General features: G+C 42.7%; 2 protein-coding genes across 3 annotated transcripts in view; both read left to right on the forward strand.

Moving 5' to 3' along the window:
• Window positions 1-3,223, forward strand: part of LOC140719725 (lysophospholipid acyltransferase 2-like) — an 81,546-nt gene extending 78,323 nt beyond the window's left edge. For both annotated transcript variants that reach the window (XM_073034545.1, XM_073034546.1), the window contains exon 13: window positions 59-3,223. In XM_073034545.1, the coding sequence (XP_072890646.1) occupies window positions 59-254 (196 nt within the window). In that variant the 3' untranslated portion in view covers window positions 255-3,223. The remainder of the gene's footprint in view (window positions 1-58) is intronic.
• LOC140719588 (taste receptor type 1 member 1-like) lies at window positions 2,149-26,968 on the forward strand. Its single transcript, XM_073034292.1, has 5 exons — window positions 2,149-2,185; window positions 10,750-10,894; window positions 13,742-14,039; window positions 16,801-17,404; window positions 26,037-26,968. Exons 1-5 carry the CDS (start codon window positions 2,149-2,151, stop codon window positions 26,966-26,968), a joined length of 2,016 nt encoding a protein of 671 aa, XP_072890393.1.

Consider the following 26,968-nt stretch of genomic DNA (forward strand, 5'->3'; position numbering starts at 1 on the left):
TGAGCAGCTTCCATTATGTTGTATGATCTCTGATTCTTTCTGTATTTTGTCGCCTCAGATCCTGGTACTTTGGTTTGCACATTGTTGCCATCGTTCTCCTGCTGGTGTTGCCAAAGAAACCCAAGTGTGCTTCGAAGGAACGGGAAAGGCTTCAAGTGGCCAAACCAAAAGAGACGATGCATGACTGCAATGGACACATGAATGGACAAGCCACCACAGTCAAGCACCAAAACCATCGGATGAAGATTGACTAGTGGAGACGAGGGAATCCGTGAACCCTCGAGGGAGGAAGAGTGCATGTAACCCCTATGACAGTGACTTAAACACCATTTGAAGCACGATTGAAAGCTACTGTTGGATTCAGCATGGACTGAAGAATAGTGGCTTTTACAGCAAGGGCCAGCAACGAAGTGTGCAATAATCAAACCTTTAAGAGGGGACAGTATTAAACCCACGATAGGTAGAAAGAGAACAGAAGTTAGGGAGAAATTGTCAAATTCATAGAACAACTCACTCAACTCATTGGTTTAATTGCACTGGTTTTCAGGATGCCCACAAAATGTGAAGGTGGGCTCAAAAATTGTAAAACTTGAACAAGGTTCCTTTCCTGTTGTTTGGGGTATTATTTTGTAAACAATACATTCTGCACAGGTTTTCCACAGTTTGGGGGGAAAAAAACAGAATCTAAAGTGATCAGCTGGATGCAGCAGAGAGTTGACTACTAGTAGATTACTTCCTCATCCTGGTCACTCAAAAAAAAATCCTCTGCCATGATTGGCTGCTCTTCTGACTCCATCACCAAGTCCTGGTTTTCCCATTGGCTGACATATTCTACTGTTCATTTTCCAGGCTGATGGCAATCCAGCTGGTTTCTAGGAAGTGGATTGAAGAACAATGATTTATGTAAAGTTTCCCCACCCCTGCTACTTCTGTTCTTCCTCACCCTCACTCCTGACTGTGATTCTCTGTAAATAGCATAATTTTTGTGTCTCCTTGGTCGGTTTTAATATTCCATTTCATTGGAAAACCTCCTTCACCTTTCCTGGATCTGTTACATATCGAAGGCTGCCCTTCAGATCAACATAAGGCTAAAACTGCAAGGTCTATCTTGCTGTTTGTATTGTTTGTTCTTGGGAAAAATGGTACAAAGTATTTATAAAACTGAGATAACACACGCCCCCTATATACACAGCTGGAGGGTCACATTTAATACTTGGCTTTGGTCATTAGGAAAGATGCATAGACTTGGAGAGGCTCCAGGGAAACTATCACATACATTTGAGAGAATAGAAAAGCTGGAAGTGTTCTCGTGGTTCTGAGGGTTGTGAGATTATTGTACAGATTCAGATGCTGTGATGTGGATAAGGAACCGTCCACCGCTGAGATAGGTGATAACCAAGTGGAAAGTGTTTGGGTTCATTGATAATGAATAGGAGGAGATAAGGACTTAAATGCATTGACTTTTAAATATGACAAGTTATGAAAATCTGAAGCAGAGTGAAAGTCCAAAAAGGGAATTTGATAACGGCAGCCCAGCACAATCTTATCCCTTTCAGAGGAAGGACGGAGAATTGCACAGACACAATGGGCTGAATGGCATCATTCGACATGGTAAAATTTTATGATTCCAGGAGTCAGTGATTTCAATTTGATTTTGAGATGTGAATGGCTCATGAAGAGAGTAGAGTTCACACCAATCTCACTGCTAAATGGAATAGCTCCCCCCTGAAAAGGAAGCAAACATCAACGAAGCAGGGACCTGGTTAAATATGGGATGCTTGGGTATCGAGGGAATTGAGGGACGAAGTTAAATGAACTCCGAACATCAACGAAGCAGGGACCTGGTTAAATATGGGATGCTTGGGTATCGAGGGAATTGAGGGATGAAGTTAAATGAATTTTTAAATGGCAGGGCTGATGTGAGGAGCCACATGACTTAGTTTTGCTTCTATTTCTTGTATACGGAACACATAAAGTTCAAAGTAAATGATTATCAACTTGAGTAAGTTTCTTCATCTGAAAATATCCACTCACTTTCTTCATTTATCAACGCTGTGTTTCAATGCACAGATCCTGTCAGTTATTCTATATCCAACAGCCAGGAAGGCTGTACTGCAACGCTCTGTGGAGAGCGAAGGGCATAACACGATGACATGGTCGTCCACCGCAACCAAGGAAGACCCCAGTGAGACGCTTGTTCGTACCACTGGACCTGGACTTCTGAGGCTGAGAGATTGGAACTGCTCCAGTGCAATGACTTTTCTACGTTTAAAAATCCACCTGCACAGGTCTCCTGCCATCGTAGGACATGATGGGCGACCGTCATTCTATATGGTGGTGTTCATTCTTTCCAGCCATGAGTTATCAGTGACTGAAATATAATTATAGTTCCAATGTTTAAAATCTCCTCTCAATGTCCACACCATCAAAAAGCATTCTACACTCAAGGATTTGAGAAGCCATGTCTCATCTTCAAAAGCAGGGGCTCCCAATCTTTTTCATGCCATGGACCCTTGCAGTTATCACCTAACTGAGGGGTCTGTGGATACCAGATTGAGAACCTCTCTAAGGATGCAGCTCCAGCCTATATAGTCTTTGTAGTTTAGACAATTCTTAGTTTTCTTTCGGTCTAGTGCTCTCAAATGTTTCCATTCGTTTTTGTTTGATCTTTTGAACTTTGAATCTTAATTGCCAACAATCTACTAGAATCAAATTCAGTAGCAACTCCTGAAGCTATTGATGGTGTTATGTGAGAACATTTAAGAAAAAAAGGGTGTTAAATTTTGTCAGTTAGATCTGTGACACTACCATTCAAGCTAAAATGGTTCAGTTTATAGTTGCAACCTCCTTTGCATAGATCTGTGGGTTGGAATAATTGTTGCATTCTACCTAACTGGGTTGGACTGGTTTGTGGGATTCTTGCTGCTACACAATCTCCTTTAGCTGGGTCTGGATCCATTCCATTACATGCAGCCAGTTGACGATAGGCTTCTGCTAGTTTTGGATGGACGTTGCCCCAGTTTCCGTTTCACCTAAACAAAGACCAACAAATGTTGGAGCCCACTGATAGACTCCCATCATGATAATGAGTGGACCTCTTGTCGTTTTAACGCACTGCACTTGAAAACGTTTATTAATAAGACCCTAAGATATAGAAACTCAGTTGGGCCATTTGGTGTGTTGAGCCCACTGAATTTTTTTTCTTCTACCCTATTCTCCCATTTTCTCCTACCCTATTCTCCCATTTTCTCCCTGTAACCATGAGCTCGTGAATGTGACTAATCTACCCGACACTGCTATTTAACCGAACTTGCCTGTTATCTCTTCACTATGCAGACAGAAACCTGAGGAAGCAATCTAATATGCTTGTCTCATTATTCTCCACTAATGGCTTCACCCAAGACCAATGTAGCAGTACAGAACAGGTTTCACTCTTTTCACAACTTTTGCTGTTGGCGATGTGCATGATTTTTAAAAATACACATTCAAATGAATATAAAAGTGCATCTCTGGAGTCGATTTTCCAGGTATGGCCTTGACTAATACAGTTCATGATGTTGGCTAGATGAAGTGACCTGGTTTAGATAACAGTGCTCAAATTAGTGTGAAAACTCATTTTAGCTGAAGGAGCTCTCCTGGGCATTGCCGAAAGAGACGAATGACGGGGTATTTTGAACTCCGATGTTCTTTTGCAATGCAACTGTTAGTAATTTTTTAGCCTTATTCTGGCTTTTGTTTAAAGGTGAAAACCAACATTTACTGCACTCTAATCACGTTTCCTCCAGGGTCTGTGGGTCATTTCCCATGGAAGTACATAGTATTTTTCAGACCCATTAGAACCTTGTAATGTGACACAGAAGCAGCAGAATGGAAGGGTCACAGTGATATGTTGGGAAATGCACCAATCCAATAATACTGTAAATTGTCAAGGCCTGAGACCACTTCAGTGCAAGCTCTGTCTTTCAACTAAAATTTCTGTTGAAACATATGATTCTGAAGAGAAATTGAAGCTGTGCTTCTTCAGTCACTACAACCTTTACATCTCATCTTTCTCAGAGTCGGTGAAGCTTGCTGGCAGCTTCCTGCATCTCTGCAGCTCACCAATGTCTTTGTTAATGAATGAGTCAATGAAGGACCTTGACAATGTGTGATTGCAAACCCATTTTGTTCTGAGAATATAACTGGTTTATTTATAGTGTTGCAAAGTGAATGTGAACGGATAGTCTGAATGCCATCATTTTGCCTTAACAGTGTATGTGGCCTTGTAAAAGGAATATAACTGAATGTTTTAAATGACATAATAATGTGTTTTGCTTTTATAAATTAATTTTGACACTTTATTTTGTCTGGTGTGTTTTCTTTCAATATTCCTGCATTAGCTTGTTTTCAGGTCGTCCTTTAGCCGTATGGCACACCGCCTTTGCAACCTCCTCCTTCCGACACATCCGCGCGCACTCGTCCAGTTTAAGCCATAGAACCATAGACATTACAGCACAGAAACAGGCCTTTTGGCCCTTCTTGGCTGTGCTGAACCATTTTTCTGTCTAGTCTCACTGACCTGCACCTGGGCCATATCCCTCCAAACCCCTCTCATCCATGTACCTGTCCAAGTTTTTCTTAAATGTCGTAAGTGAGTCCACATTCACCACTTCATCTGGCAGCTCATTCCACACTCCCACCACTCTCTGCGTGAAGAAGCCCCCCCCCAATGTTCCCTTTAAACATTTCCCCCTTCACCCATGACCTCTGGGTTTTTTCTTCCCTGGCCTCAGTGGAAAAAGCCTGCTTGCATTCACTCTATCTATACCCATCATAATTATATACACCTCTATCAAATCACCCCTCATTCTCCTATGCTCCAGGGAATAAAGTCCTAACCTATTCAACCTTTCTCCGTAACTCAGTTTCTCAAGTCCCGGCAACATCCTTATAAACCTTCTCTGCACTCTTTCAACCTTATTAATATCCTTCCTGTAATTAGGTGACCAAAACTGCACACAATACTCCAAATTCAGCCTCACCAATGTCTTATACAACCTGACCATTAAATTCCAACTCTTTTACTCAATACTTTAATTTATAAAGGCCAATGTACCAAAAGCTCTCTTTGCTACCCTATCTACCTGTGACGCCACTTTTAGGGAATTATGTATCTGTATTCCCAGATCCCTCTGTTCTACTGCACTCCTCAGTGTCCTACCATTTACCTAGTACGTTCTACCTTGGTTTGACCTTTCGAAGTGCAATACCTCACATTTGTCCACATTAAACTCCATCTGCCATTTTTCTGCCCATTCCTCCAACTGGTCCAAATCCCTCTGCAAGTTTTGAAAGCCTTCCTCACTGTCCACTACACCTCCAATCTTTGTATCATCAGCAAATTTGCTGATCCAATTTACCACATTATCATCCAGATCATTGATATAGATGACAAATAACAATGGACCCAGCACTGATCCCTGTGGCACACCACTAGTCACAGGCCTCCACTCAGAGTAGCAATCCTCTGCTACCACTCTCTGGCTTCTTCCATTGAGCCAATGTCTAATCCAATTTACTACCTCTCCATGTATACCTAGTGACTGAATCTTCCTAACTAACCTCCCATGAGGGACCTTGTCAAAGGCCTTACTGAAGTCCATGTATACAACATCCACTGCCTTCCCTTCATCCACTCTCCTGGTAACTTCCTCGAAAAACTTTAATAGATTGGTTAAACATGACCTACCATGCACAAAGCCATGCTGACTGTTACTAATAAGTCACTGTCTAACCAAATACTTGTAGATCCTATCTCTTAGTATTCCTTCCAATAATTTACCTACTACCAATGTCAAACTTACTGGCCTATAATTTCCCGGCTTACTTTTTGAAAGAGTCCCGGCATATTCAGTTCAACTCAGTGTTTGTTACCTTCAGGCTGCCCCAGTTCAAAAATCACCCAAAATAACAGAACAAGTGACCAGAAACACATCATAATGTGAACTACCGAGTCTAATCCATAAGGAGCATCAATTAAACCGTGCCCAAGACCCAGGTCTCTGGCACCATCCGACAGTATCGAGGGAGAGGGAGACCATTCAAATGTAGGGACCTACCTTCGGGAGCAGCGAGTGAGAGGGACAGAGAGACTGTCACACACGGACATCTTCCTCTGGCAACAGTGACACAGAGGCTGGTAGATGATGCTGTATATTCACTTTCTGAACTTGCCTCCATGATTTTAGTCTTCCTCGGTACTTTAATCTCTCCCTGGCTTTAATCATTTGCCAGCTTCTCCACCCATCTCTCCCCCAGACTTTTTCTGACTTCTACCTTACTTTCCAGTCCTCGTGTCAGCCTCTCCATAGACGCTGCCTGACCTGCTGAGTTACTCCAGCATTTTGTGTGTGTTCTTTGTGATAGTGAACACCCTTGGTAAATCCACCCCATCCCTCTTTGGGTTGACATGGTAAAACACAAAAGTGAAACCTTGCAGAGGAACGTGCTGCTTCCACGGTGTGGTTGGCTGCTGTGTATTTTCAGCTTCAGTGACATTGCAGCCTTGATGGTTATCTGTGAACTTTGTGTGAACTATCCCTCTTTAATAACAAGGTCTTGGTATCATTTTTTTTGAAACATCGGCTTAAGGGTATGAATTGTCCACAACACTGGTGAGAACTTCTTGCTATTCCTTCATTTCATTTGACAATGCTGCAGTCAGTCCCTCATTATTGCTAGCCTGATTCCCAAGCTCGGTTTTCCAGAAAAGAATTGTAAAAGTACCTCACCTCAAAATAGTGTCATTACGTCACTGATGTCTAGCCTTTAGAACTTCTTTCTTCCCGTTTAGAACTGGGCTAAACCTCAGCTTGCCACCAACATAAAAGCCTGCAACAGCTGGAATATTTGAGCTGTGGTTAGGTGCTTTGATTAATAGATCACACCTGTACTCATTGTTGCTAAGAAACCATTTTACAACAAGCCAACAAGATGCATAGGATCATTTAATGGCCTGGCCAGTGAAAGAATGCAGCATTCACAGATTTTATTTAAACCACAGCTTTTTTGTTTCAGTACATGGAGTGGAGATTTGTAGTGAGGTGTTTTCCTGATTCAGCAAAATGGCAATCACACTGCATTGTTGGGGGATAAATTTTCAGCAGTGTCTCCTGTGACAAATGAAACTAATTTTCTAGACCTGGATGAACGAGGCCAGGTCATTGATGCCTGTGGGATTTCCACCTCAGTGGGAAGCAGCTTCTTCCGAGAGAAGACTTCAGCCTTGAAGGGTGTTGATTGGAACATTTTGATTGAGTCCCAGAAGACTCAAAAATTTTACCCAGATCAGTAAATACCACAACCTATGGACTCACTTTCAAGGACTCTTCATCTCATGCTCTCGATATTTCTTGCATAGTTATCTGTTATTATTATTTCTTTCATTTTGTATTTACACAGTTTGTTGTATTTTGCACATTGGTTAAACGCCCAAGTTGGTGCAGTCTTTCACTGATTCTATTATGGCTATTATTCTATTATGAATTTATTAATTATGCCCACAAGAAAATGAATTTCAGGGTTGTATATGGTGATATATATGTATTTTGATAATAAATTTACTTTGAACTTTGGGAAAAAAGGTTTGAAGAGAGAATTCTAAGGTTATGTTCTAACCCAGACACTCAAAGCCAGGATGGAATCTTGCAGGTCTTCTCATTCCAATCATTTGAGGCTATGAAAATCTAGAAATCTATGCCCTCGCTGATAATATTCAATACACAATAAATTCACACCAGTGATTTATATACCACCTTTCTAATCGTTTGTTCAAGTTAATGGAATAACTTTCAGAGGGAGAATGCAATGTGTTAATGAGACTATTTAACATGCTTGGTGTTGCCAACCAGGGCAAATTTCTAGGCAAGACTGCAAACATGGCAGGCATAACACTAAAAGTCCTGCAGAAGAGTCTTGGCCCAAAATGTCAACTGTTTATTTTTCTCCATAGATGCTGCCTGACCTGCTGAGTTCCTGCAGCATTTTATGAGTGTTACACTGAAGGTGTGAAGTTATTATACATTGTGACTGACACAAACTACAAGGTTAGACCTTGCTGATTCCCTGGAGGATAAAGTCATCAACTAAATACAGTGACCTTCAGGTGTGCTCCTTTGCATAGGTAAAATCTGGTCAGGTAGGAAGTGTTATACAAACACAGATTCAAATCTGAATTCACCTGTTTACTCTAATAAACTCCTGATTGTTCCAGCAAAAGAAAACGAGAAATACAGTATCCCAGAAACTGGCCTTTTTGCCTCTTGTGCCTTTTGGATCCCATTGCGTTTGTGACACAAAGGTTCTTCAGTAGTCAAGACTCAGGCACAAAACTTGTTGCTTATGGTCATTTTATTAAGTGTTACAAGAGCAAAGAAGAGGAAGAAACACCAAGAGAACAAAGAAAAGAGCAAAATAAAAGTAATTGTGGCCAGACCAGAGTTAATAGAAATTCCATTGATAAGAATTAACCCATAATTGCCAGGTCCTGATGAAGGGTCTTGGCCCAAAACGTCGACTGTTGACTCTTCTCCATAGATGCTGCCTGGCCCGCTGAGTTCCTCCAGCATTGTGTGGGTATTGCCTGTCCACCTTCATCTGAACACCGATAGCTTTCAATCTCTCACCATTAATATTTGAACCTATCAAATTGAACAGCCTCAGGATTTTCCACTTCCCATGTGAGAGATAGATTAAAGCCAGCCCATAACCCCATGGGTTAATCTCAAACCTTTACTGCCTTGCAGATATACCCACTCATGAGGAAGGCTTCAGAGTAAACCCCCAGGGAAGAATCCAGAGCTGGAGTCCCTTTGGAAGTCCTATGTTGAGTTCAATTCCTGCGAGGCTGCTGGTACCAAACTATACGTACACAATGCTGGAAGAACTCAGCAGGTCAGGCAGCATCCGTGAGAAAAGAGTAGCCGACGTTTCGGGCCGAGACCCTTCATCAGGAAAGTGGTCTGGAGATATATTTCCATGCTAATATTGCTCATGACTATATATTAATATAAAATATCATCATGAAGACCAAGAGCAGAAATCTTGTGGGAAGACCATCATCTACAAGCTACACGACATCTGATTATGATCCTTCACTTGGTCAATGCCTTACTTCAAGGCCTGCAAGAGAGGCCTTGCAACACCCCTGCCCAGGGCAACTGGGGAAGGGGATTAATGGGTAACCTTGCTAGACTCACCTACATCTGGAAAACAAGTACAACAAACAGAAACTAAATGAAACATGGAAGCGAAAGAGGGACAAGAAGAAAAGTGAAGGATCTGGACAGGAACAAATGAATGAGAGAGAAATTCAGTAAATTCAAAATCAAGCTAGATTTATTATCAAGGTACGTATACATTACCATATACTACCTTGAGTCATAGAGTTAATGAAAAGTACAGCACATAGACACACCCTTCAGCCCATCTAGTCCATGCCAAACCATTAAACTGCCTACTGCCATTGACCTGCACCAGGACCATAGCCCTCCATATCTCTGTCATCCACGTACCTATCCAAACTTCTCTTAAACGTTGAAATCCAGCTTGCATGCACCACTTGTGCTGGCAGATCATTCCACACTCTCACGACCCTCTGAATGAAGAAGATTCCCCTCATGATCCCAATAAATTTTTCACCTTTCATTCTTGACCTATGACCGCTGATTGTAGTCCCACCCAACCTCAGTGGAAAAAGCAAACTTGCAAATTCTTTCATTTTCTCACAGGCATTTACAGGAAAATGAAGAAATACTCCCCAATTCCATTAGGCTTTACAATTCTACCGCCAGGACTTAAGAACTTTTTAAAAGCTATTATTAATGCTTTTTGAGATAGTGATTTAGATGCATATCATATTTTTTTTTTACTGAGTTAAGTATTGTATGTAATTAGTTTTGCTACAACAAGTGTATGGGACATTGGAAAAAAGTTGAATTTCCCCATGGGGATGAATAAAGTATCTATCTATCTATCTATCTATCTATCTACAATAGAAATTATGAAAACAAAGATGGACAAACAGCTAGTGTGCAAAAGAAGACAAGCTATGCAAATAAAAAAATAAATAGTACTGAGAGCCTGAGTTGTCGAATCCTTGAAAGTGAGTCTGTATGTTGTGGAATCATTTCAAGGTTGTGGTGAGTGAAATTGCCCACGTCTGTAGCGGAGACTGATGATGTGAAACTCAAGGCTCCTACCTCTTGCCTGATGAGTTGAGGGACAAAGAAGAGAAAAGGAAGAGAGTAGAAGTGTAAGTGATGCAATCAGAAGAAAACCATATTGAATAGGTGAATGAGAACACGGTGGACTCTGGTATTCTGTTATTGAGACACAAGCAGCAGGAAGATGGACAGAGGAGTTAGCCTGGTCTCAAACTGTATAGCGAAATGTGAATAATTCCTTCTGTCTCTCCATATCTTAAGTGTAATTTTACAATTGGAAGTTCAATTCATGTCAAGTATTTGGATTTCAAAGGAGATCTGGCCACATCATTTTCATTAAAAGTTAAGCATTATGAGATGCAAAAAATCCTTTGCAAATCTGTTCCCCCAAGGCAAACACTTGGGTGGTAGTATTTTCATAGTAACTTGCTGATTGGTATTGATGTAATTCAGCATGTGATACACTGCGTATCTGGGCGGCTCGTTATACTTATCATCTTAATCATGTTCCTCCATCTGTCAATTGTGCTCTGCTTCTCTGCACAAGGTTACTTCTCGTTACTTGGATGCAACGCAGAGAAATGCCGAATGCAACTGAACCTTCCGGGGGATTACATCATTGGTGGACTCTTCCACGTTCATGATGAGCTGTACCATGGTCGCTCAGAACTGGAGATCACTAAGTGCAAAAGGTAAGGAACAATAAGGCATTTAGAAGGGAGGACTATTCCAGTGAAGTTGTACTATGCACCTTAAGGCAATGTATGCCAGCGTGTATCAAAATACAAGCTTGGGTTTGCAGTAACGGAAGATGAAGAGGTACTTTAGGCTAGACTAAGGCGATAGCTCCGTCCGCCACGAACGTCAGGATTTCCTTGTGGCCACCCATTTCAATTTGACTCCTCATCCCCACTCCATCATGCCAGTCCACAGCCTTCTCTACTGTCAAGCTGGATATGCAACACCTCATTTTCTGTCTGTGTAGCCTTCAACCTGATGGTACAAACATCAATTTCTAACTTCTGGTAACTTCTTCTCCCTCCCATTCTCTTTCTATTCCATTCTACATTATGGCTCCCCTCTTACCCCTCTCTTCTCCTCACTTGCTCATCACCTCCATCTGGTGACCCTCTTCCTTTCCTTTCACCCACAGTCTATAATAGTCTCCCATCAGATTCCTCCTTTTCCACCTATCACCTATCACAGCCCACTTGCCCACCTTCCCCCTCCTGATTTTATTTATCACCTTCAGCACGTACTCCTTCCCCTCTTACCCCACCACCCCCCTGTCCCATCTTCTTATTCTGGCTTCTGCCCTTGCCTTTCCAATTCTACTGAAGGGTCCCAGCCTGAAATATCAGCTGTTCATTTCCTTTCATAGGTGCTGCCTCACCCGATGAGTTCCAACAACATTTTGTGCATGTTATTTTAAGCTAGGTAAATATTGCTTTGATCCTAACAGTAAAGGGCGACATGAGGGGAAACTTTTTCACTTGGAGGGTCATGAGAGTGTGGAACAAAATTTTACCGATTGGCTATTACTTGACATCATGTGAAGTAAAACAATCTAGCCAGATTGTGTGAAAATGGGGCTTCAGAAGGAGCCAAGATGGATATATGCAATTTCCTTATAGAACTTGTTATGTTTTCAACTGAATGAGGAAGAGATGTAGATATCAGAATGTTTTAAGGTAGAAATTCCAGAGTAAAAGACGTTTCTACATTGCATATCCAGTTATCAGGATCTGAGTTTCACTGTCACTAAGGAGAGGGTTGCTAACTGAAGACGCCCATGTTTAATCACCCAGTACTGTACGCAACCAGATGTGGCAGAACCCTAGAGTGTTGAGTTGACTTCATGTTTGTTAGATCCTAGCAGTAAGGTTTGCTAGTGCTGCAGGGTGGGTTAAACCAGAGCTGCGGGGGGCTGGGAACAGGAGTGCCAGAACAGATTGCCGAGAAAGATGTTGTTAAGCCGACATACAAAGTCAGGAATCAGGATCACGGTGGGACGAATGTTCTGAGTTGCACATATTTCAATGCAAAAAAAATCGTAAGAAAGGCAAATGACCTCAGGGCATGGATCAACATCTAAAATTATGATCAGGACTGACGAAGGGTCTCGGCCCGAAACGTCGACAGTGCTTCTCCTTATAGATGCTGCCTGGCCTGCTGTGTTCCACCAGCATTTTGTGTGTGTTGTCTTCTGTACAGGTCCCACCTTCCCTGGAAGAGAGCCCAAAGAGCCAAAAATCTTATGCCTTCTCTCCTACACTAACTCCTTAGCCACGTATTAAACTGTTCATCTTTCTAGTTTTGGCCTTACTAGCATGTGGCACGGGTAGCAGTCCTGAGTTCATAACCCTGGAGGTCCTGCCCTTAACTTAGCACCTAACTCCCTGAAGTCACTTTGCAGAATCCCATCACTCTTTTTACACATGTCATTGGTACCTACATGGACCATGACTTCTGGCTGTTCACCCTCCCACTTAAGAATGCCAAGGACTTGAGTCAAGGTGTCCCAGATCCTGGCACCCGGGAGGCAACATACCATCTGGGAATCTTGTTCTCGTCCACAGAACCTAGAGGGTAATGTTGAATAATTTAGGACTTTATTTCCAAGAGTGTAGGAGATTGAGGGGATATTTGATAGAAGTATACAAAATTATGAGGAATATAAATAGAGCAAATGCAGGCAGGCTTTTTCCACTAAAGTTGGGTGGGACTACAATCCCCCATCACCACAATTCACCTCTTCTTCCCCCTCCCTTCCCTTCTGAGCCATAGAGCCAGACTCAGTGCCAGAGACCTGACTGCTATGACTTTCCTCTACTAAGTCAAACACTTCACTGAAGGCATCCGTAGTTTTATACCTGTTGTTGAGGGTGATGGCCAACAGGGGTACTCTGCACTGTCTGTTTAGCCTCTTTCCCCTTCCTGGCTGTCACCCAGCTTCCTGTGTCCTGCACCTTGGGTGTAACTAACTCTCCGTATGTCCTATTTATCACCCCTTCAGTCTCCTGAATGATCTGGAGTTCATCTGATTCCAACCTTAACTCCTTAACGTGGAGCATTAGAAGCTGCAGCTGGATGCACTTCTTGCAGGTATCGTTGTCAGGGACACCGGAAGTCTCCCTGCCTTCCCACATCCTGCAAGAGGAGCATTCCACTAACCTGTCTGTTATCTCTACTGTTCTATAAGAGCAACTATAAAGAAGGAAAAACAATAAACTGTGGGGAACAAAAGATCTCTTCCTATGGCTTCATCTCCTCGGTGAAGCCTCAAAGAGCTAAAACTTCACTCTAACTGACCACTCCAGCAATGGCCACTCCGCTTACTTTAATTTACTTTAATAAGTTGTTCTTGCCAATCAATCCCAAATGCTTGTCGGCTGCTGTTCAAAACATCAAACTGCCTCAAGTCGCTGCCTTTTCAACTCAATTGGTGAAGCTGAGTAAGTTACGTCCTCTCACACTTCTGATGTCCAGTTGATCGCTGCTCAAAAGCATTAACATGAATGTTTTAAATATTTCACCAGGTTTTCAGACAATGGATATATACGTTTCCAAACCCTAAGGTTTGCAGTTGAGGAGATCAACAACTCAAGCTCTCTTCTGCCAAATGTGACCTTGGGTTATCTGATATTTGACGACTGTGAATTTGCCATTGATATCCAAGGAGCACTTGCTTTTGTGTCAAGACACCATGAGAACATTACTGAAGAAAGCTTGCAAAAGAGCAGGTATCAGCCTACAGTTACAGCTGTGATTGGCCCATTAAAGTCAGATGCTGCAATCATTACAAACAAGATTCTCGGCTTGTTTGACGTCCCTCAGGTAAAGGTTAACAATGCAAGTTTCATGTTTTAACAGACCCCGGCGATCATATAAAATAAAATTTATGCTTGAGGACCTGAGTTAAAGGGTAATGTTGAATAGGTCTGGAAGTTGCACAAGACATTGGTGAAGTCAAATTTGGAGTATTGTGTGCAGTTCTGGTCACCCACATACTGGAAAGATGTAAGTAAGATTTAAAGAGTGACGAGAAAATCTACAAGGATTTACCGGCACTTGAGGACCTGAGTTATAGGGTAATGTTGAATAATTTAGGACTTTATTTCCAAGAGTGTAGGAGATTGAGGGGATATTTGATAGAAGTATACAAAATTATGAAGAATATAGATAGAGTAAATGCAAGCGGGCTTTTTCCACTGAAGTTGGGTGGGACTACAACCAGAGGTCATGGGTTAAGGGTGAAAGATGAGATGTTTGAGGGGAAACGAGGGGTTGCTACTTCACTCAGAGGATGGTGAGAGTGTGGAAAAAGCTGCCAGCAGAAGTGATGGATGCGGGGTTGATTTCAATATTTAAGAGAAGTTTAGATAGGTACATGCATGGTAGGAGTATGGAGGTCTATGTTCCCAGTGCAGCTTGATTGGACTCGGCAGTTTAAATAGTTCAGCATGGACTAGATGGACCGAAGGGCTGTTGTGTGCTGTAGTGTTCTATGATTTTGTGTAAAAAGATCAAGAGGAGGAGATCAAAAGCTTGCTCAAGGGAGTGAGTTCTGGGGAACAGCTAATGGAAGGAAGTGAGTTAAGGAGTGCCATATTTTGAAGCAGAGATTCCCAAACTCGGGATCTTGTTAGCTGGAGTTGCTGGGTGTCAGGGGTAATGGAAATCAGGAATACACAAAGAGGACAGGGCTCACACAAGATCCAAGGGCTGGAGATGCTGTAAAGCTGTTAACATTTAAGAAACTCTTCTATAGGCACACGGATAATAGAAAAAGGGAAAGGTTGGATTGATCATAGAGTGGGTTAATAGTTCAACACAACATCATGGGCCAAAAGACTTGTACTGTGCTGTAACATTCTGTGTTCTTCATCTTCGTTCACTGCAGTTGCAGCATATAGCACATACAATACAACAGGATGTTCCTGCTATATGTGCCTTGTGCTGTGTATGACTCTTGGCATTGTGTTTTGCATCTTGGCCCCGAAGTAATGCTGTTTCCTTTGGCTGCATTCATGTATGGTTGAATGATGATTAAAACTGAACTTCTTAGGCATTTCCTCAGGATAGAGTCATAGAGGTATAGAGACGTACAGCGCAGAAACAGACCCTTCGGCCCATCTAGTCCATGTTGAAAACATTGAAACTGCCTACTCCCATCAGCCTGCACCTGGACCATAGGCTTCCCTACCCTTACCATCCATGTACCTATCCAAACTTCTCTTAAATGTTGAAATCAAGCTCGCATGCACCACTTGTGCAGGCTGTTCATTCCTCACTCAACCTTCTGAGTGAAGTTTTCCCTCATGCACCCCTTAAACTTTTCACCTTTCACCCTTAACCCATGACCTCTGGTTGTAGTCCCACCCAACCTCAGTGGAAAAAGCCCGCTTGATTTACCCTATATATAACCCTCATAATTTTGTATACTTTATCAAATTTCCTCTTATTCTTCTATGTTCAAAGACCTTATAACTCAGGTCTTCCAGACCTGTCAACATCCTTGCAAATTTTCAACCTTATTTATATCCTTCCTGTAGGTAGGTGAGCAAACTTGCACACAATACTCCAAATTCGACCTCACCAACGTCTCATACAACTTCAAAATAACATCTCATCTCCTGTACTCAATATATTGATTTATGAAGGCCAACGTGCCAAAGCTGAGGACAACTTGTTTTCACTCTGGTCTTGTGTGTTCTGGCATGACTAATAAGGACAATAGGCAAACTACAGACTGTTTCATAGATAGGGGCAGGAGGTGTCTGATTGTGTGGGCTAATTGTGAGTTGATGCCCTATTTCTTTCACTTACACAGAGCATCTGCACACTCTTGATGCACTACCTCAAGTGTCCCAATAGCAATCAAAAGCTCCTTTGACAATATGGGCAATTATGGTGCAGAAGCTCCCAGGTATCCATGGTGATGATGCACTTCATCAAGGAAGCTTTGCACACATCATTGAGTCATTGGAGATACAAGAGCTCTAATTCCAGAAACAACACCAATTCCCTTCCTCAGATGCTGCTCGAACCACTAAGTTCCTTCAGTGTTGTGCTTGCTGCTCCTTAAATGTTTTCCTCTACCTGATAATCCTTTGCTGTAACAGAGTTTGGGGATTCTGGTACCACAGTAGAATAGTGAAGATCGAGATGGGCATTTTATAATCAATAGATTTCTGGAATAGGAATCAATGCAAGTTCTCTGAGCATATTAATAAGGGAAAGGGGCTTAGTGCTGCCTTGGGCAACGGCAGCAAAGTTACTTATTTACATCAGCCAATCACTCTACTGGGGTTTAGACTGGTGATAGCAGTTTGCCAGAGTCCTCTGCCCTGGGCCAGTCTTTCAATTTGCCCCCAGGTATAGCTCATCTTAGTTGAAGATCCTTCCTCTCCCAGGGATAAGGTCTTTGGAGCTACTGTTGGTTTTTCTGTAGCTCTGGGATTTTATGGTAGGTGGTCGTCGGCACTATGCCCAACCCTTCTCCTTTTGCAGCTGGATTTGCAGCAAAGTTGCTTGTGTTAAAATTAATAGATGGCATGCTAATTACAGAATATATGTCCATGTTCTTCCAAAACAGATCAGCTTTGGAGCTTCCAGTGATGAACTGAGTGACAGGACACAACATCCAACATTTATGAGAACCATTCCAAGCGACGCAAACCAAATTGAAGCAATTGTGCTGTTGATCCAGAAGTTTCGGTGGAATTGGATTGCAGTTGCCGCAAGTGACAGTGACTACGGTGAAAGTGGAATGCACCACGTGATCTCAACCGCCACTGCCGCGGGCATCTGCGTAGCCTCGCACCACACAATTCCAACACACGGGTCAGGATCAACGCCCGCAATCATTGACATCTTTGGGAACATCACAGAAAATAGAGCAAACGTCATTGTTGTGTTTGCGCATTCGCAGGACGCAGAACGCTTCTTCCAGGTAGCAGTGACCCTAAATATCACTGGGAAAGTCTGGATCCTAAGTGAGGCCGTATCTGTCCTGAGAAAGCTCTCAGAAATCCCTAACATTCGGAACATTGGCACCATCTTAGGCATTTCCCTCAAGCAGGGCAGAATGGCAGGCTATGAAGAGTTTGTGCTGAGGGATATCACTGCATGCAGCACAGATAATTACAAACCATTAAGATGTTTGAATCTTGAGGGGGAAAGGCTGAGCAGCATGGATGGTGACTGCAGGGCCGTATGTGATGAGTGTGTGCCGTGTACTTCTGATGGAGTTAAATCACTACTGCGACATTCCGAATGGCGGATTGAATTCAACGTGTATTCAGCCACGTACGCTGCAGCTTATGGCCTACATCAATTACTACAGTGCGATTCTGGAGAGTGCGAGAAGAAGGAAATCTATCCTTGGCAGGTTAGGAGAGCAGCAAATTCAACTTTTCATCTGGATTATATTCTTCCCAGAACTGAGGTAGATTAGCGATCTACCCGAGATGAGGACCAGCTTTTTCAATCCTTCACTCTCCCCCTCATTAGACATGTAAGCATAACTTTGCAATGCTACTAGTGAAACAGATTCAAAGAACTACTCACTGCCTCAGGCTGTGGGAAAGTTTCTCCTTAGCACTCACCCCCAATAATGCCAACCCTACTGCCCCATCACACCACCCCAGCCACTCAGCACTAGCTTGCAGCATATAGACGGTGGAGAGATAGAAAAACTCATTCCACAAGCCCAGAATGCGCCAAAGCACTTCCCAGCCAATCAGATATGCTTCCATAATATAGGATGTACGACATTGTATACCACAACATTCCATCAACAGCAAGGACCAGAGAACATTGAATCAATGTCTCTTCTAGTAAAGTTGGTTGAGAGATGCTGGCAGTTCTAGATGGAAACAGGTTATCTTTTATAGAGGGTGGATTACACCTTCATCCAAAAGCCAGTACCAGTAACAATTCTGCACCGGTAATTGTAGCTGAAATCTTTAGAATGGGGATTGAGCCACAGTCTACATTACACAAAAATAAGGTTACCAAATAAATCTTTGTTGACAGCTGGATCTGTGTCTCTCTAAGGAAATGGACTTCCCATCGTAGGTCGCACTAGTAGTCAGGAACTGAAGCACAGAATCCTTTGGCCATAAGATGTTGGGATCAATTCAGGGACTTGTTTAGGAATAACCAACAGAAATAAGCCAGGCATTGAGGCAGTGTGCTCCTAGTTAATGTTACAGCACCCAAGTTATATATCTGCTAATGCTGTTCTTAAACTGATCATTAAATTCTATTGACATGAATACTTTTCACTATTGCTGCCTGCTCTAAAATCTTTCTGGTGTTCCTATCTTTGCTTTGTATTTTTTTCAGCTTCTGAAAGCATTAAAAAAAGTCAATTTTTCTCTTGATGATATGCAAATTTACTTTGATGAATGTGGAAACCCTCCCATTGGATATGATATCATTCACTGGGTCTGGACCAATGAAGCTGTTTCCTTTAAAGTGATTGGCTCATACAGACCGAACCCAGGGCACCTACAACTTGATGGCTCCCTGATCAAATGGAATTCACAAAATGGCCAGGTAATTTACCTGAGGTCTCATTCAATACTGAGATCCATCTTTCATTTTGAATACACTTTACTCTTCTCTTTTACTATTAATCTTCCAGCTCTCAAATTTAAGATTGTTTCAAATAGTTAAAAATGATAATTTGATTGAAGTTTCCCCCATCCAAATATCTCCTGTGTATTTTTCAGGTGACGGTTATGTTGCCCACCAATACTGAGACCATAAGACTGTAAGACAATGAAATATGGGAGCAGAATTAGACCATCTGGCCCATCAAGTCTGCTCTACCATTTCATCATGGCTGATCCAATTTTCCTCTCAGCCCCAATCTGCTGCATTCTCCTCATATCCCTTCATGTCCTGCCCATTCAAGAATCTATCAACCTCTGCCTTAAATACACATAAAGACTTGGCCTCCACAGCTGCCTGTGGCAAAGAATTCCACAGATTTACCACTCACTGGCTAAAGAAAGTCCTCCTCATCTCCATTCTAAAAAGACAGCCTCTATTCAGAGGCTGTGTCCTCTGGTCTTAGACTCTCCCACCATAGGAAATATCCTCACCACATCCACCCTATCAAGGGATTTCACCATTCAATAGATATCAATGAGGTCACCTCTCATTTTTCTGAACTCTAGTGAATAAATGCTCAGAGCTAATAAAACGCTCTTCATATGACAAGCCATTCAATCCTCAAATCATTTTTGTGAATCTCCTTTGAACCTTCTCCAGTTTCAGCACATCCTTTCCAAAATAAGGGGCCATAACTGCTCTCAATATTCCAAGTGAGGCCTATTAATGCTTTATAAAGTCTCAACATTACACCCATGTTTCTATATACTAGTACTCTTGAAATGAATGCTAATATTGTATTTACTTTCCTCACCACAGACTCAACCTGCAATTTAACCCTTATGGAATCCTGCACAAGGACTCCCAAGATCCTTTGTGCCTCAGTTTTTTTGATTTTCTCTCCACTTAGTAAATAGTTAACCCTTTCATCTGTTCTGCCAAAGTGCATGACCATACACTTCCCAACACTGTATTCTATCTGCTATTTCTTTGCCCATTCTTCTAATATGTTTAAGTCCTTCTGTAGACTCTCTACTTGCTCAAAACGACCTGTCCCTCTGCCTATCTTCGTATCGTCTACAAACTTTGCAACAAAATCATCCAAATCATTGACATATAACGTAAAAAGAATCGGTCCCAACGCAGACCTCTGTGGAACACCACTAGTCACCGGCAGCCAATCAGAAAAGTCTCCCTTTATTCCCACTCTTTGCCTCCTGCCAATCAGCCACTGCTTTATCCATGCTAGAACTTTCCTGTAATACCATGGGCTCATAGCTTGTTAAGCAGCCTCATGTGTGGCACCTTGTCAAAGGTCTTCTGTAAATCCAAGTACACAACATCAACCGATTCTCCTTTGTCTATCCTGTCTGCTATTTCTTCAAAGAATTCCAAAAATTTGTCAGGTAAGATTTTCCCTTAAGGAAACCATGCTGACCACAGCCTATTTTATCATATGCCTCCAAGTACCCCGAAACCTCATCCTTAACAATCAACTCCAACATCTTCCCAATCACTGAGGTCAGACTAACAGACCTATAGCTTCCTTTCTTCTGTCCCTTTCCCTTCTTGAAGAGCGCAGTGACATTTGCAATTTTCCAGTCTTCTGGAACCATTCCAGAATCTAGTGATTCATGAAAGATCATTACTAATATGATCTCTTCAGCCACCTTGTTCAGAACCCTTGGGTGTACACCATCTGGTCCAGGTGACTTAACTACCTTCAGACCTTTCAGTTTCTCAAGAACTTTCTCTCTAGTTATGGTAACTTCACACACTGCATGACCCTGACACCTGGAAATCCTACCATGCTGCCGGTATCTTCCACAGTGAAAACTGATGCAAAATACTTATTCAGTTGGTCCACCGTTTCGTTGTCCTCCATTACTACCTCTCCAGCATCATTTTCCAGCTGTACAATTAACCATTCTCACACCTCTTTACATTTTATGTAACTGAAGGAATTTTTGGTATCCTCTTTAATATTATTGGCTAGCTTACTTTTTAATCCATCTTTACCTTCTTAATGACTTTTTAGTTGCCTTCTGATGGTTTTTAAAAGCTTCCAATTCTCTAACTTCCCACGAATTTTGCTCTATTAAGTGCCCTATCTTTCACTTTTATGTTAACTTTGATTCCTCTTGTTAGCCATGGTTGTGTCATTTTTCCTTTGGAATATTTCTTCCTCTTTGGGATGAATATATCCTGTGCCTTCCGAATTGCTTCCAGAAACTCCAGCCATTGCTGCTCTGCCATCATCCCTGCCAGTGTTCTTTTCCAATGAATTCTGGCCAACTCCTCTCTCATGCCTCTTTAATTCCCTTTTCTCCACTGTAACACTGATACATCTGACGTTAGCTTCTCCTTCTCAAATTTCAGAATGAATTCAATCATATTATGATCACTTTCCCCTAAAGGTTCCTTTACCTTAACTTCTCCAATCAATTCTGGTTCACTGCACAACACCCAATTCAGAATAGCTGATTCCCTAGTGGGCTCAATCACGAGCTGCTCTAAAAAGCCATCTCTTAGGTACTCTAGAAATTGCCCCTCTTGGAATCCAGTACCAACCTGATTTTCTCAATCTACCTACATACTGAAGACCCCCATGACTTCGTAACATTGCCCTTTTGGTATGCATTTTCTATCTCCTGTTGTAATTTGTAGACCACATCCTTACTACTGTTTGGGAGTCTGTATACAACTCTCATCAGGGTCTTTTTACCCTTGCAGTTCCTTAGCTCTATCCACAATGATTCAATGCCTTCTGACCCTTTGTCTATTCGTTCTAAAAATTTGATTTCATCTTTTACCAACAGAGCAATGCCACCCCTCTGCCTCCCTGCCTGTCCTTTCAATATAAAATGTATCCTTGGATATTAAGCTTCCAGCTATAATCTTCTTTCAGCTATGATTCAATGATGATTATAATATCATACCCTGCCAATATGCAACTGTGCTGCAAGTTCATTCACCTTATTCCAAGTATAACACCTTCAGTCCTGTATTCACCCTTTTTGATTTTGTCTGCCTTTTACATTGCAACTCATCCTGTTGACTGCAATTTTGCCCAATAATCAGCCTCTCCTCACTACACATTGCCTCTGTTTGTAAACCAGCTCCCTCTTCTTTGGCACTATTGTTTGCCTTTCCAACAATACTTCTTGAATTGAAATACAAGCAGCTCAGGACACTAGCTGTACCAAGCTCAGCCTTGCGATTCCTAACTTTGTTTTACCAACATCTGCCTGCACAACCTCTGCACTCTGGTTCTCATCCCCCTGCAACTCTAGTTTAAACCCCGCTGTGAAGCATTAACAAACCTCCCTGCTAGTATATTAGTTCGCCTCCAGTTCAGGTGCAAAGCAGTACAGGTCCAAAGGTCCAAAAATCTTATGCCCTCCCTCGTACACCAACTCCTTAGCTGTGTATTAAACTGCATAATCTTCCTAGTTCTTGTCTCACCTGCACGTGGCACGGGTAGTAATCCTGAGATTACAACTCTTGAGGCCCTACTCTTTAAGTTAGCGGCTAATTCCCTGAACTCCCATGCAGAACCTTGTCACTCATCCTACCAATGTTATTTGTACCTACATGGAACATGACATCTGGCTGTTCACCCTCCAACTTAAGAATGCTGAGGACTTGATCTGAGATGTCTCGGACCCTGACACCCAGGAGGCAACAGACCATCCAGGAATCTCATTCTCACCCACAAAACCTCCTGTCCGTTCTCCTAAATAATGAGTCTCCCTATCACTACAGAGTGCCTTTCCTCATCTCCACCCCTCCCCTCCTGAGTCACAGAGGCAGATTCAGTGCCGGAAATCCGACCATTGTGACTTTCCTCTGTTCAGTCATCCTCCCCAATAGTATCCAAGTGATATACCTGTTATTGAGGGGGATGGCCACAGGGGTACCCTGCACTGGCTCCTTAACCCCTTTCCCTTTCCTGACTGTCATCCAGTCTTCTGTGCCCTGCACTCTGGGTGTAATTATCTCTCTATGTCCTCTCTATCACCCATTCAGCCTCCCGAATAATCCAGAGTTCACCCAGTTCCAGCTCCAACTCCTTAACGTGGCTTGTTAGAAGCTGCAGCTGGATGCACTTCCTGCAGTTGTAGTCGTCAGGGACACTGGAGATCTCCCTGCCTTCCCACATCCAGCAAGAGGAGCATTCCACTATCCTACCTGGCATCTCTCCCATCGTAGATGAGCAGATATAAAGAAGGGAAGTAGAAAAATATATTAACCTTGAGCTTTTGCCTTCACTGACTGAAGCCTCAGGGATCTAAAGCCTCAAGATCACCACTCTAACTTTGTCCTCTCTGATGACGGTCACTGCGCTTGCCCGCCTTCCTTTAATTTGCCCTTGCTAATCAATTGCAAACACTGACTGGTCACTGGTCAAGGCTCTTTTGCGCTGTACCAACCGCTGCTGCCTTTTGTACCTGGGTAGTGGACTTGACCGAAGTACCCTCCTCCCAAAGCTTCCGATGTCTCAATTGGAAAAAAATCGGATAGGTATATGGACAGGAAAGGAATGGAGGGTTATGGGCTGAGTGCAGGCAGGTGGGACTAGGTGAGAGTAAGCGTTCGGCATGGACTAGAAGGGCTGAGATGGCCTGTTTCCATGCTGTAATTGTTAAATGGTTATATGGTCACTGATCAAAGCTCTTTTTGTTGCATATTGAGACATGTTGTTGCAACCCAACACCCAACGCAATGTAGGTCATTGTATCTCAACGTAGACGAGGAATGAGATGTGAGAGGTCCTTGCCCTGTGCTTGCCAAATGACCCAATGGGAGGGACATTCTCTAAGAACGTACAGACATAAGGAAACATAAGCAGGAGAGGTTCAATGATCAAAATAAGTTTATTATCCAAGTACATTCTGTATATGCTTCCATCTACTAGCCTGAGATTCATTTACAGAAAAAAGCAATAGAATTTTACAAGCAAAACACATAAATAGAGAAGACTGTCAAATCATTAATATGCAAAAAAAAAACAAACAGTGCTCCAGCCTGATCTGCCCCAGGCCTCATCTCCTCTTCTGTGCCTATTCCCCACAGTCCCCCAATTCTTTCACCTTTTAAACATTTATCAACTTCCTGCTTAAGTATAGATCTAACCTCCATGTCTGTCAGTGGTGATGAATTCCGGAGAGTCACTACCCTCAATAAGAAAAGTCCCTATTCCTCAGTTCTACAGGCCCAAACATAATTTAGTAAACAAGTCCCTGGTTCGAGATTCTCCCACTGGTGGAAACATCTGATGCACTATATTGTGGGCTGTAGGGCACATACCGTACTGTGTGGTTCTCTGGCCATTGCCTCTCAATCTTTTATTTATTTTAATAAGTTAACCCGCATTTGTCCAGAGTACCAAGAATCTAACTCCAGTTCTTTTCCTGCTTGAGGAAGAAGGACCCTCTTATCCCAGAAATAATCTGAGATAATTTCCTTTGGACTGTATCCGATGCTGTGTGTCTTTTCTTAAGTCAGGTCAAACCTCCCCCTATATTTAAAATAATTTTAATGCTCATTTTCATATTTTCTCATTTCAAGCAGATTCCTACTTCAAACTGCTCCAGCGAATGTGAACCTGGTCAGATAAAAACGACAATTGGCTTCCAACCATGTTGTTTTATTTGTGAGGATTGCGCTGAGGGAACGTTCCAGAATGAGAGTGGTTTGTATGAAACTTTCTTTACTCAGGTTGTTTCACTCATAATGAGGTCATGGGAAAGGGCAGTAAGAGGGGACAGATGTTCTTGCTTGCTGACGTTCTATGTCAAAGGCGGGGTGGAGATAAGTCGGAGTTGTAAGGCGTTCCTTCCGTCCATTAAACTGCAGGTCCCCTTTGTCAAGGTGTAGCACCTGCTTAGCCACCTCCCCCCGCCCTGCTGACGCCGATCAGGGTCACGTGAATCCATGTGAACAGGTGGTGGATGGTCGTCTGAGCAGCTGGCGCATATCACAAATCCTGGCTATGTGACCACTGATGCCAGACAGTCAACCTTCGAACAGTATTGACAGTATTGATAAAGACACTGCCCAGAAGTTGTCAATGGCAAAAACTTCTGCAGAAAATTTTGCCAAGAGCAATCATGGCCATGGAAAGACCATGATCGCCCATGTCATACAACACAGCAGATAAAAAATGAACAATCTTTCTTATAACACACAAAGTGCTGGAGGAACTCGGCAGGCCAGGCAGCATCTATGGAAAAGAGTAAACAAACATGCCGAGCCCCTTCATCAGCACTACTGAAGACCTGATAAAGGGTCTCAGCCCGAAACATTGACTGTTTACTCTTTTCCACAGATGCTGCCTGACCTGCTGAGCTCCTCCAGCATTTTGTGTGTGTAGCTCTGGATATTTGCTTTCTGCAGAATCTCTTGAGTTTATGATTTGCTGTAAGCTCTGTTGTCTTCAGCTTTCTGTTCGGTATTTATCCAGTTTCTGATGACAGAGGGGAAGAAGCTGTTCCTGAAATGTTGAGTGTGTGCCTCCAGGCTCCTGTCCCTCCTCCCTGATGGTAGCAATGTGAAGAGGGTGTGTCCTGAGTGGCAGGGGTCTCCAAAGATTGACAATATTTTGCCACCACTGCTGCAATTGATGACCCTTTTGCATCTGGAATTTGGAGAACCCCCTCACTGATTCAATTTCACATTGGCAGCAGTGAAAACTTGGTTTTGGAAAGGACTTCTCCTATCATAAATCTTAAAACATATCCCTTCAATAATCACCTTCCAAATTCTCATAAAACCACATTCCCCTTTGCCCTAAGCAACAGACACAAAATGCTGGAGGAACTCAGCAAGTCAGGCAGCATCTAAGGAAATGAATAAACAGTTATCATTTCGGGCCGAGACCCTTCTTCAGGACTGGAAAGGAAGGGAGACGCAATCCTGAAAAAGGGTCACAGCCCGAAACATCGACTGTTAATTGATCTCCATAGATGCTACCTGACTTGCTGAGTTCCTCCAGCAAGTTGTGTGTGTTACTCTGGATTTCCAGCGGCTGCAGACTTTTCCATGTTTATGATTTGTTTTCCCTTTGCCCTAATTTGCACGCAGTGCCCTAGCTGTGCTCTGCAGGCTGGGAAAGGGTGATGTTCTATGTAAGTGGGAGCTGTCGTGATTAAGGCAATGGTCAAAAATCAGAGTCGGCTCACCAGGTATTTTTGTTTCCTCTTTCAGAATGCCTGCCTTGCAGACCGGACCAGTGGTCACCTGCAAAGAGCACTGTGTGTGAGAGCAGGACGGAGGTGTATATGAGGTGGGACGAAGGCGTTTCAATAGCGTTAGCCATACTGTCGGGAACCGGACTCCTTCTAAAAGCATCGATCGCCGTGGTCTTTGCCCTTTACTTCGACACTTCTGTTGTCAAGGCTGCAGGGGGAAAGCTCTGTTTTGTACTCTTACTGGCACTGGCCATTAGCTGCGGCAGCGTGTATTTATTTATTGGGAAGCCAAGCACTGAGATCTGTGTCGCCAGGAAGGTAGTATTCGCAGTCAGTTACGAGACCTGTCTGGCTTGTGTGCTGGTCAGATCCTTTCAGCTGGTGGTCATATTCAAAATGGCCACCAGATTGCCCAAGGCTTACAGTTACTGGGTTAAATACAACGGGCAGTATATTTTTCTCTTAATAAGCACTGTCATTGAGTTCTTCTCTGCATCCATCTTTTGGACATACTTTAGATCTTCTCTTTTTGAAAAGAACTACGATGTTTCCAAAACTAAAATTATTCTGATGTGTTCTTCTGGAAATCTCTTTATCTCCATTGTACCCATTGCTGGACTTATTCTGTTCAGCTTGCTTTGCTTTGTGTTTGCCTACCTGGGGAAAGATCTTCCCAAAAACTACAATGAGGCGAAGTGTATCACCTTCAGCATGGCTCTGGTCCTCATCTCTTGGATCTTCCTGATTCTGGTTTTGCTCTCCGGTTCAACCAGTTACACTTCAGCTATCGAGGCCTCTGTCATCCTTTTAAGTTCCTACTCCATCACTGTGGGATATTTCTTCCCCAAATGCTACATCATTCTCTTTAAACCACAGTACAACACCACCGCGTTTTTCCAAACATGTATCCAGGAATACACCAGGAACAGAGACGTTCAGGAGCCATAG

The sequence above is a fragment of the Hemitrygon akajei genome, chromosome 32 (assembly GCF_048418815.1).
Source record: "Hemitrygon akajei chromosome 32, sHemAka1.3, whole genome shotgun sequence".
In the NCBI taxonomy this organism is placed as follows: Eukaryota; Metazoa; Chordata; class Chondrichthyes; order Myliobatiformes; family Dasyatidae; genus Hemitrygon; species Hemitrygon akajei.